General features: G+C 47.2%; 3 protein-coding genes across 3 annotated transcripts; all 3 read left to right on the forward strand.

The window, feature by feature from the left end:
* Window positions 1-21: 21 nt before the first annotated feature.
* On the forward strand, window positions 22-5,402 carry ENH_00078580 (hypothetical protein; the record flags this gene model as incomplete). Its single annotated transcript, XM_013583117.1, is given in 16 exon segments — window positions 22-443; window positions 565-954; window positions 1,055-1,256; window positions 1,367-1,695; window positions 1,894-2,110; window positions 2,219-2,519; window positions 2,701-2,850; window positions 3,044-3,219; window positions 3,413-3,552; window positions 3,649-3,817; window positions 3,972-4,331; window positions 4,474-4,582; window positions 4,746-4,839; window positions 4,915-4,945; window positions 4,949-5,178; window positions 5,273-5,402. Coding segments are annotated over 16 exon segments (3,450 nt in total).
* A 236-nt stretch (window positions 5,403-5,638) lies between these two features.
* ENH_00078590 (hypothetical protein, conserved) lies at window positions 5,639-6,470 on the forward strand (the record flags this gene model as incomplete). The annotated part of the gene is made up of 2 exons (XM_013583118.1): window positions 5,639-5,943; window positions 6,149-6,470. 2 exons carry the CDS (start codon window positions 5,639-5,641, stop codon window positions 6,468-6,470), a joined length of 627 nt encoding a protein of 208 aa, XP_013438572.1.
* Window positions 6,471-6,551: 81 nt separating this feature from the next.
* On the forward strand, window positions 6,552-11,312 carry ENH_00078600 (hypothetical protein; the record flags this gene model as incomplete). The annotated part of the gene is made up of 12 exons (XM_013583119.1): window positions 6,552-6,776; window positions 6,918-7,166; window positions 7,466-7,640; window positions 7,816-8,084; window positions 8,210-8,666; window positions 8,710-9,173; window positions 9,427-9,675; window positions 9,810-10,010; window positions 10,192-10,293; window positions 10,452-10,676; window positions 10,773-10,915; window positions 11,045-11,312. 12 exons carry the CDS (start codon window positions 6,552-6,554, stop codon window positions 11,310-11,312), a joined length of 3,027 nt encoding a protein of 1,008 aa, XP_013438573.1.
* Between the last annotated feature and the right edge of the window lie 381 nt (window positions 11,313-11,693).

Below are 11,693 nucleotides of genomic sequence, written 5' to 3' on the forward strand. Positions count from 1 at the left end.
TCCGTGCTTGTCTGTGGTGGCATGATCAGGTACATTTCTTCATCTCAAGTGTACGACTTTACCCTTCGGGAGTGTACTCACGTGATGAAGATCACGCCGGCTGTGATGACTGTTCAATTATTGAACTTGCTAACTAGCATGCTGAATTTCTATGAGGCAGGCAGCGAAGGGTTGACCCCGCAAGATTATGAAAATTTCATGGTGTACGCTGTAGCTTGGTCTTGCGGGGCACTATTTGAACCCGATGACAGACAGAAGTTCAGCACATTTTTGCGTGACCAAATGCTGTCGCCTCATCAGTGCGATCCGGGACTCACAATATTTGACTATTTTGTGGACCCGAAGACAAAAAAGTTTCGGAGATGGAAAGCACCTGATTGGACGCCGCCTAAAGGCCCTTTCTCCTTCTCTTCCATACTGATACCTACTCTAGACTCGGAAAGGTTCGGAAACCGGGATACGATAAGCAGTAAAGTAAATTAGTGCCGCGTTGATAGGGCATATATATGTACGTTCTCCCGTAGTGCATTCCGCTTCTACTCAGCATTTGTAATTCGTTTACAGGGCCGAATATATCATGAATCACATGACGAAACTGCCCCAATCAAGGAACCCTCCATCGTTCCAGTCTGTTCTGCTGCTGGGTGGACCTGGGACGGCCAAGACATCCACAGCGCTCATGTTTCTGGGGAAGCTCGATGCCAACGAAACCTTGTGGAAACGGGTCAACCTTTCGTCCGCCACGCTTCCAGAGCGATTTCAACAGACCATTGAATCGAACCTAGAGCGCAAGACAGGAAAGACTTATTGTCCGCCCGGCGGGAGGCAGATGATCTTCTTCTTGGACGATATGTCCATGCCATTCGTTAACAATTGGGGCGACCAAGTGACGCTCGAGCTACTGCGTCAACTGATCGAGCAGGGAGGCTTTTATTTCCTAGAAAAAGACAAAAGGTAGCTCTTTCCCTTATTGTCAGCGACCCGACGCCTTTCCGCTCTACGAAAAGTTAGCGCATTTATACAGGACCGATGCTCAGTGCCGGTGCGTTGACAGGGGAGATTTCAAGTCAATAATTGGTCTGCAATACATTGGAGCAATGAATCATCCAGGGGGTGGTCGTAATGACATTCCAAATCGCCTGAAGTCTAAATTCTTCTCGCTAAACATGATTTTACCTTCATTGGTATCAGTGGACAATATATACGGATCGATGATTCGAAGCAGAATAACCCTCAAGAACGGTGCCACTCCTCTGGTGAGTTTTCCCGTGCCTTCATAGATTTGGAAAAGTCATTTCGTCAGTCATGCCTGGCATCTGATACTACGGACTCATTAAGTCCCAGTGACCATCGGCATGTCATTCAGGTCATTGAAATGTCGTCGAAGCTCACTCAGGCGACAATAGATGTATGGCTTGAAGTCAAAAAGTCTCTTTTACCCACACCGAGCCGTTTCCATTACATATTTAACTTACGGGACCTTTCGCGCGTATTCCAAGGAGTTTTGAACTGCCCTCTGGAGGCTGTGAACACTTGTGAACGCTTCCTTGGCTTGTGGAAGCACGAATGCACCCGTGTTTTGGCAGACAAGTTGTGCCGGAAGATCGATAAAGACCTTGTGGAAAGGGCGATTAATGATGCTTGCGCCAAACACTTTGGCGTCGCTCTACAGAAGAGCGTGTCCGAGACACCCTGGTAATTCTAAGTCCCAGCTTGCGTTTGCTGCCCCCAAAGCAGGCGTCTACACACTCCACCAGGAATGCAGCTCAAGGCCTGAATAAATGTAGTTCAAGTATCATCAGGATAGCTGAGTAGCTTCCTGCGTTTTTTAACCTCTACGCAATCTCCAGGAAGCCTGCAAACAGCAGCTTTCACCGTCTGAGTTGCTTCCAGGTTCGCTGACTTCCTCCGGGAGCCGCAGGAAGATGAATCTGGGGAGCTCATGCCTGCACAGAAGGTCTATGAGCCTGTTCCTAATCTGCAGTTGGTCCGAACCCGAGCAATGGAATACCTACAGAGATATAACGAACAAAACCCTGCCAAGGCAGCCAATTTGGTTTTATTCGATGATGCGCTTGCTCATCTGATGATCATTTCGCGGATTATCCAGGTGGGCTAAACACGTTTGGCAGATGTATGGGCTGAGTTGCGAAGTAGTAGACATGGTGTTTGTTCTCTTGCTATATCAGGAACAGACTAGTGGTGATGTTGTTTTCAGATGCCGCGTGGATCAGCAATGCTGGTAGGCGTTGGAGGCTCTGGAAAGCAGTCGCTGACTCGTTTGGCCTCCTTTATCGCTGGTCATGACCAGTTCCAAATCGCAATAACCAAGACGTACAACGACAACGCCCTATTTGACGATTTCCGGAGCCTGTACATAAATACTGGTCAAAAGAACTTGCACACGACATTTATTTTGACGGACCTTGAAATAAAGAGCGACGGATTCCTCGAATACTTTAACTCTTTCTTGTCCACTGGGGAGATCTCAGGTCTTTTCGCCAAGGACGAAATGGATGGTATGTTCTGCGCCATCTATAATAGCTGTCAACCTGCAATCTGCGATTTACGGTTCGAACCTATGCCTTCACGTTTATCTTCTACATTCATGCCTTTGAGGTGATCTCTTCCCTGGATGAAAAGGTGCGTTGGACATATCAAGTACATGCATCTAACTGGCATTTTTCTTGAGTGTCTCAGCAATGGTAGCTGACAGAAGAGCAGACTTTGTCAAAGAGTGTCCTCACTTGGAAGAGACCATGACAAATATGTACAACTTCTTCCTAGACCGCGTTCGGGCAAACTTGCACATCGTTCTTTGTTTCTCTCCACTCAGCAAAAAGTTTTCAGGTCGGCTGCACTGCTGTCTGTTCAAAGCAGAAAGTAGAAAGTGGATGCAGACAGTGGATGGATGCACCCTGGCAACAGTTTGTTTCAGTTTCAAGCCATACTTTTCGCACCCTGGCCTCATATACTCCATGAAGAAAGATGCGTTTTTTTTTAACTTCAAAGCTTCCTAATAACTTCGCTTTGTGGGTGTCAGAGAGGGCGCAGAAATTCCCTGGGCTTTTCAGCTGCACAACTATTGATTGGTTCCTGCCTTGGCCCGAAGCAGCCTTAGTTGCTGTTTCATCAAGCTTCTTGGATAAATTTGAAATTGACGCTAGTTCCGAAAAGAAGGCTGTTCTGTACAACGTCATGGGCAATCTGCACAACAATGTAAGCGGCAGTACATCATTTACACTCTGAGGTTGTTCCTAGGGCTCTGAGAGCACAACTTCATCCTGGCGCCATTTTGTCTTAAAGTGTAGGGCTTGCGCTTACGACGTTAGTCATATGGGCAATCGCGGACACTTTTGTACAGAGAACTCGAATGAAGCTGTGCATGCATTTGCTTGCTTCGGGCTTTCAGGTTAATAGAATTTGCGACGAGTATTTTAGGCGGATGAGACGGCGCGTATACGTCACGCCAAAGTCCTACCTCTCATTCATTAACTTTTACAAGAAGGTTTACACTGAGAAATTCTCTGAAGTTAACAACCTCGAGCGCAGGTAGGAACTCAACATGCTCGTAGCATGATCACTGTTGGTGCGACTTTTCACCGGATGAAAAGTCGCGTTATTTGAGTTCTTGTAACGACGATTCAGCGTCAATGTCGGGTTAAAGAAACTCAATCAAGCTGCTCAAGACATAAAGCAAATGAAGGTGCAGCTAAAGGCAGAAGAGAAGAAGCTTCAGGAATCGGAGGTTCAAACAAATCAGCTTTTAGCCAAAGTCCAGAGCGAGTCTGCAAAGGCGGAGAAGAAGAGCCAGGGAGTACGTCACAGCAAACCTGGGCTGGCAAAAAAAATTGAGTATGGGTCCGCCGATAAGTTGCAAAAGGCTTTTGACTTAGTCACGTCTGCAGAGGTCTTTTCAAAAGGAACTTTGAGATGCCCATGAGCGTTATATCTGCGATAACCTTCTGCAGGTGGCAGCATTTCGTGATGAATGCCTTAAAAACAAAGAGGAGATTCAAAGGGAACAGGAAGAGGCTAACAATGACTTGCAGGCGGCTTTGCCCTACCTTCGTGAGGCTGAAGATGCAGTCAAGTCAATCACTGCAAAGGACATAGTTGAGCTAAAAACAATGAAGACACCCTCAGATATTATCCGCCTTGTTTTCGACGGAGTTCTTATCCTCTTACAAAATCGGCTGGCAGAAGTTAGGGCAGAGTCGAAGGTGATAAACAAGAAGCAGATTGACTTCATCCATGATTCCTTTGACGAAAGCGCAAAAGCGATGATGGCAGACGTGCACTTTTTATCTAACCTCTTTGATTTCTCCAGGGTCAGTTCACTCACGTCCTTCCGCGCGTCTTGGTTGCTAACAATGTGCTGTAAACGGAGACCAAGAAAATTATCTTGGGGAGAAAACGAATCCTTATACTTTCTTTTTCCGCCCCGGCTCATTGTGCGTTTTGTTGGAATAGAAAGAAAAGGACAATATCAATGACGAGACGTGCGAGCTGTTGTTACCCTACCTAGAAGTTGAGCATTTCAATCCAGCAGTCGCTAAAAAAGCCTCTAACGCTGCTGAAGGTGAGAATTAGATTGCATTCCTCAGGAAAGGATGACGGTGCTGATGGGCCAAAGAATCTTTTAAGTTGAATCACTGTCTACTTGAAGAACTGGCCACTCTGTACGCAGTACCACCTCATGTTGAACTTCAACAATGTCTCCGCAGCTACATTATTTTATTCAGGTTTGTGCAAGTGGGTTGGAGCCATGGTGATGTATCATGAAGCCGCGAAGATTGTTAAACCTAAAATGGATTATTTGACTGTCCAGACTGCAAGGTATGGCACTCCAAATGCGCACTACTGAGCTTCAAGCGTTCAGTGATTGAGTGAGGCACTCTGGCAACATTGAAGGGCATTTCAAGCCTTCGAGCTCCAGGCAACTTGAGTTTTGTCTCCACACACGTCACTGCGCAGGGTTGAGGCCGCTTTGCGCCAATTAAGCGAAGCAGAAGAGGAACTCAGAAAGGCTCAGGCCGTGTTGGATGAAATCAACCGTCAGTTTCAACAGGCTCTTGCGTCGAAACGAGAACTGGAACAAAGGGCACAAGCAACCAAACGTCGTATGGAACAGGCAAACAAGCTCATCAACGGACTTGCAGGAGAGAAGGCTCGATGGTTAGTACACACTAATGAAAACTACTTGCAGTGCTCTTTACTCACGAATAATTAGTGTCACTGACCTCGAGCGAAACTCCTGCAATATTTGCAGGACCGAAGATTCAAACACGTTTGCAGAGCGGAAAAAGAAGCTGATTGGTGACATCTTGGTAGCGGCAGGTTTTGTATCTTACTGCGGCCCGTTCAACGCTGAGTACAGAGAGCTGCTCAGAAAGCAGTGAGTCGGCGGAATTTGCACTACAAAAGTCCACTGGCGACAAATATGCAAGTCCTCCTGTAGTTGGCGGAATTTGCACTAAAACAGTTCACTGACGACAAATATGCAGGTCCTCCTGTAGTTTCCTTTAAGTGCATCGATTAGGCGATGCAAAATCGTAGTGGCAAGAAATATGGGGGTCTTCTCCTAGTGTTTTGGAGGTGCATGGAATAGGTACGCTGCGATTTCACGAATCCTAGCATGCTGCACGAGCTGTTGTCCGCCGTCAGGATCATATTTCAAGAAGCCAAGAACAGCGGCATTCCATGTTCTGACTCCCTCAATATTGTGGACCTTCTTGTAGACGAGGGGACACGCGGCGAATGGAACTTACAAGGGCTGCCTGCAGACGAATTATCGGTGGAGAATGCCATCATCGTAACCAGGTCAGACAGATACCCCCTCTTGGTAGATCCTCAGGGACAGGCTCACAGCTGGTTGAAAAAAAAAGAGGAAGACAGGATGAAAGGGTCTCGTCAATGCATAACAACTGCGACAGATCCCCGGTGAGCTGGGTGGGCAGCACTGTGCTCCTGATACTTTCGTTGGACAGACAAGCACGTGCATTTTGCCCACCGTAGGAGCACGAGCTGTTTTCTTTGAAGCCGCTTGACGCTGCTTGTGTAAATTTTCGTCTACGGATGGTGTTCAGGAGCTTAAAGTGCATAGAAGCATAGCCGCAGTATGTTTAATATTCCTAATTTTGATCAGGTTCAAGGATAAGGTCGAATTCTGCATGGCAGAAGGGCTGCCATTACTTGTCGAAAACCTTGGCGACACTGTCCCGGAGGTTCTTGACCCGATCCTTGAAAAACAATTCATTAAAAAAGGCAAGAGGCTTTATGTGACATTCATGGACCAGCAAGCGGAATACAATCCAAGTTTTGTCCTCTACATGACAACAAAGCTCGCGAATCCTCATTTTCCTCCAGAGATAAACGCGAAGTGCACGGTGATAGACTTCACTGTCATGCATGAAGGTACGCTTACAGAGGTGATCGCAGCTCTTTTCCTAAAAGACCGCGAGTTCTAGCTGACGTCACGGCATTGCACGCTTGCGCGAGGATGCTTATACACAGGTCTCGAGCAACAGCTGCTTGGGCGTGTTTTGTCCATGGAGCAGCGCGCACTAGAAGAATCGCTCAATCAGCTTTTGGAGTCGCTAACGGCTAACACAAAGGCATTGAAAGAATTAGATAGCCAGCTTCTGGATCGCCTTTCCCATTCCTCTGGCAATCTGTTGGATGATCTGGAACTGATTGAGGTGCTTGCAAATACCAAGGCAAAGGCAAAAGAAGTCGAGAAAAAGCTCAAGGATGCACAAGAAAAGAAAGCAGAGGTAACGCTTAGACGGCAGAAAAAAAAATCACGACAGGCCTTACTCTCGGCGAAACAAAATAACGTACCGAGGACATATAACATTTTATTCGGAACTAACAAGCAAGAATGCGTAGAATCTTGTGCCGTCTGCTGAATGGGGATGTACTACAAAAGCCTCCGGAGTTACTGCTCTCTTCAGATTAACGAGAAACGCGAGCAATATCGCTCCGTGGCAACAAGAGGATCCGTACTATACTTTTGTATGGTGGAGGCCTCTTTGATATGCTGGATGTACAACAGCTCCCTCACGCAGTTTCTGGAGCAATTCGATATCTCTGTCTATAGGTCTGAAAAGACACAGCCAACCCATAAGCGCGTGGAGAAGATAGTTGAGTACCTTACTTACCAGGTGAGAACGGCATGCAGGCCTACGTTGCCAAGATAGCTCGTTCTTGCCTTCTACAGCTGATGGTTATTGCTGTAGTCCAAAGGGTGTCTCTAAAGTACCTTTTCGCTTCTGTTGACTCTCATAAGCTTGAAGCTCTTCGGATTCCGTGGCACACGACAAGACGTAACCGTATGCGCAAGGCTGCCCCGTTTTTGATACAGTTGTACAGAAACGTCTGTAAAGAATTTTTCAAGCTGCACAAAGAGGCGTTTCATATAATGCCGGCTTTGAAACATTTGTGCACTGATTTTGTGCGTCAGTCTTTTCACATTGCCTGGCTTTCGCTGCTTCCGATACAGGTCTACAGATACGTCTGTAGAGGACTTTTTGAGCGGCACAAGCAGACTTTTGTCATGATGCTAATTTTAAAAATCTTGCAAACCGATGGTATTCTCCAGTCATCAGATATTTCCTTTCTACTAAGCGGCGGCGCAGGTGAGCTTTACGTTGTTAAGAACTGCCAAAGCATTGGCACCTTTGTTGGCCGCTTGTACTTGGCACTTGCCACGGAATCGTCTGATCCTTTCAAGAATTTTCGTTTCATTCGTCCGTACGATCTTACCAAGAGTATACGAAACTTTCTTGCGGCCATGTACAATACTGTATGCAGGCCTCGATGAGAAAGCAGAGCCGCCATGTCCCTTCAGATGGCTAGGGCAAGACTCAAAGGCGTGGCTCAACGTCTTGCAAATCTCCAGGACATGCTTTGGCCGAGACCAAATTCAGCTCTTTTGCGAGCTTCCAGAGTCCCTCGGGAAAAACGAATCAGCATGGAGAAAGTGGATGGAAGACAACGAACCCGAAAATCTTCCCATTCCAGATTATGAAGACCGACTTAAATGTTTGAAAAACCTCGGGCATGTTCTGAGGCTGTGCCTAGTAAGCTGATGCGAGCATTGCCACCAATATAGTCAGCAGGCATCCGCAGTAGCCTCAATTTGCCAATGTGCAGCATCAAACACGACGCCTTCAAAACACTGACCGTCTCCAGAATGTATACGCAGATTCGCTCTATGAGGCCCGATCGAACCGTGGTGGCATCGGCGCGTGCTATTGATCAGCTGCTGGAGCCAAAATATACAGAGCCTGTTACAGATTCCGTGGAATCAATATGGCAAGAATCATCGTGTCGCGTCCCCGTTATATTTTTGCTGTCCCCCGGCACCGACCCCACATCGAGCATTGACGAGCTTGCGAAAAAGAAGCGAAAGTTTCCGACGGACAAAGTTTCAATGGGTGAAGGACAAGATGTCGTTGCGAGAGAGAAAATCAAGTCCGGTTTCCTTTCTGGCAGTTGGGTTGTTCTACAAAATTGCCACCTAGGGTTAAATTTCATGAGCGAAATCGAGGACCTTCTTCTTAGGGTCACTGATATTAACAAGGCAAGTGCCCCAGCAGGCATTGGCACCCACGGGAAAGTAGATGTAGTTCCTGCAGGCAATCCCATCCCGCACCATTCCTGTCAGACGGGGAAACACGCATCTTACGGCCTGCCGATACCTACTTTGTAATCACTATGCTCGCTTTTTCACTCCATTTTTATTCCAGGACTTCCGCCTGTGGATAACGTGCGAGCCTCACAATAAGTTTCCTATAGGGCTTCTACAGCTGGCGATCAAAGTCACTAATGAGTCACCCATTGGACTCAAGGCTGGGCTTGCAAGAAGCTTCACAACAATGATAACACAGGAAACGCTGGACAAAGTAAACAATGAGAAGTGGCGCACTATTGTATTTGCCCTTGCAATGCTGCATAGCGTTGTTCAAGAACGGAGGAAATTCGGCCCACTGGGTTGGTGCATCCCTTACGAATTCAACTACTCCGACTTGGAGGCATCGCTGTTCGTTGTGGAAAAGCATCTCGCAGCCACAATTTTAGTAGGGCAGCCGCTTTCCTGGTCCACCATAGGGTACATGGTTGGGGAGGTGCAGTATGGAGGACGCATCACAGACGACCTGGACAGAGAGGTAATGTTTGTAAAGTAGCTGATACTAAAACCGACGTAAAGAACATGACGGGACGGTTTCGCTGCTGGCCAATGAAATTGCTTGTGTGTGTGTGTGTGTGTGTGTGTGTGTGTGTGTGTGTGTGTGTGTGTGTGTGTGTGTGTGTGTGTGTGTCTGTGTGTGTCTGTGTGTGTCTGTGTGTGTGTGTGTGTGTGTGTGCGTCTGTGCGTGTGTGTGTGTGTGTGTGTCTGTGTCTCTGTGTGCCTACGGTCAGATGTTCAACACTTACACGGGGAAATGGCTGACAGACGACTTATTCAAGTCCGGCTTTTGCTTCAATAGTGCCACGTCCAGTGCTCATGATTTCATGTACAAAGTTCCTCAAGGCACCGATATCTCAGTCTTCCGTGACTACATCAACACGCTGCCTTATGTAGATCAGCCGGGAGTTTTTGGCCTGCACGTAAATGCTGACCTGACATTTCGCTTACAGGAGTCGGCCTCCATGCTCGACACTATACAAGTAGGTCAGATTGTGCAGGGCATATCAATCAACCCGCGCTTTTGCGGAAGGTCCTCAGCTTTCATGCTTGCTGAATGCATTGGTCAGCACTTAACCGAGCTCATCAGGCAGGAACTGCTTAGTATTTTGCTCAGGATACACTTCCAAAAGCTTCTTCGGGAGGCAAGGGAAAGTCACAGGAAGAAACTGTGCGCGAGAAGTGCGTTGAAATGCTAAGCAAGATGCCAGAAGACTTTCAAGAAAGGGTTTACAGAGAGCAGGTGTCCAAGCTTTCGGGACCTCCTGCGCTGAACGCGAAGGGATTTGCTGCGCCTTTAAACATTTTCCTTTACCAAGTTAGCTACGCTTACCTAGATATGCTTTGACAGAAAACAATTCTAATATATCTCGAAGTTGTGTTTTAATTCATAGAGCAGTCAATATTTACCTATGCCAAAGGCGTCTGGTCTAGTTATACTTTAGAATCATGGTGGCATGGAACTCGCAAAGCTGCTTTCAAGGGTGCCGTATTCTTAGGAAGTGCAGCGGATGCAACGGATTTTGACTATCGTGCGCGCCAATTTGTCCTCAATTATTAATGCGATTGACGGTACTGTCATCATGACTCCAGATTTGCAGGTGCGTAAGGTGCTTCCTCGGGCAGCTGCACGCTGCCTGCAGAGCATCCAATCTCCAAATAAAGTGTGTTCAGCTTCCCGCATGAAATGCTAGTAGCGCGAAGCAACCGGAGATCTAGCAACACGATCGTGTATACAAGCATAGCGATTGCTTCTCAGGATGACGTGACTGCCATTTTCGATTTGCGGGTGCCGCATCGCTGGATGAGAGACCCAAGTGGCGCGGAAATATCGTGGCTGTCGCCCACGCTGGGGAAGTGGTTTTCAGGCATGCGGCTAAGAGTTGAACAGCTATGCAACTGGCTTGAAAAAGGCAGACCCAAATCATTCTGGCTAGCAGGCTTCTTCAATCCCACGGGTTTCCTTACAGGAATGATGCAGGAAGTAGGTAGCTACGTCTTCAGCACAGATTGTTGCCGATCTTCTATCACCTATGCCCAGACATACAAAACTCCGATGTCGTTACGTGCTACTGCTCAGGTTACCCGACAACACAAAAAAGACCAGTGGGGACTTGACGACGTTGTCCTGCACTCCGAAATGCGGACCGTCGATGTTGAGAAAATTAAAGATATTCCAGATGAAGGGGTCAACATTCATGGTTTGTATATTGAAGGATCCCGGTAAGGAGCTTGCCTCCGGCAGCCGTTGGCGGCCAACGGCAATCAGATAACTAATCACATTCGCATGGATGTTTACAGGCAAAGCAGAGTGAGTTTTCATATAAATGCATATTCACTCTCCAACTGCAGGTGGAATTGGCACGAGGCCAGGCTGGAAGAGTCTTTGCCTAAGGTCATGGTTGACAGGATGCCTGTTGTACATGCTACGGCAATTACTTCTACTGAAAAAAGGAACAGGGGCCTAGATTATGGACAGTTTGAACCGTATGACTGCCCAGTGTACAGGTATCCAAGTAGGACGGATAAATATTTGGTCTTCCGTGTACAGTTGCGCTCGGATTTGCACCCATCTCACTGGAAACTCCGAGGTACTGCCCTGCTTTGCTCTACAGAGTGAATGACACGACTGACTTTCCCGAAAATCGGTTCATTTTTTTGTACCACTGATATACAGCAGTGGCACATAGTTGAAGAGGCTACGTGCCTGCTTTACTATTTCCTGTGCGGCTAACCTATTTTAGCAATGGCAGTTGCCTCAGTATTATGAAATAGATCGTTTTAAGCTTCCTACGAGCTCTTTAGCTCAGGATATTCTCACACTGATATGACACCTCTGTGGATTACAGCAGAGACTCAATCATCGTGCTTAGTGCAACGGCCACGGGTAGATAACACGATATCTTTCACTAACGCGTGCTTGAGGTCTTTATATGGATAACAGATGAGCTAATGAGGTAAAGGAAGGTGCAGCTCTCTGGAAATGAAGTCATTCAGGCTG

The sequence above is a fragment of the Eimeria necatrix genome, genomic scaffold (genome assembly GCF_000499385.1).
Source record: "Eimeria necatrix Houghton genomic scaffold, Enh_scaff82, whole genome shotgun sequence".
Classification (NCBI taxonomy): Eukaryota; Apicomplexa; class Conoidasida; order Eucoccidiorida; family Eimeriidae; genus Eimeria; species Eimeria necatrix.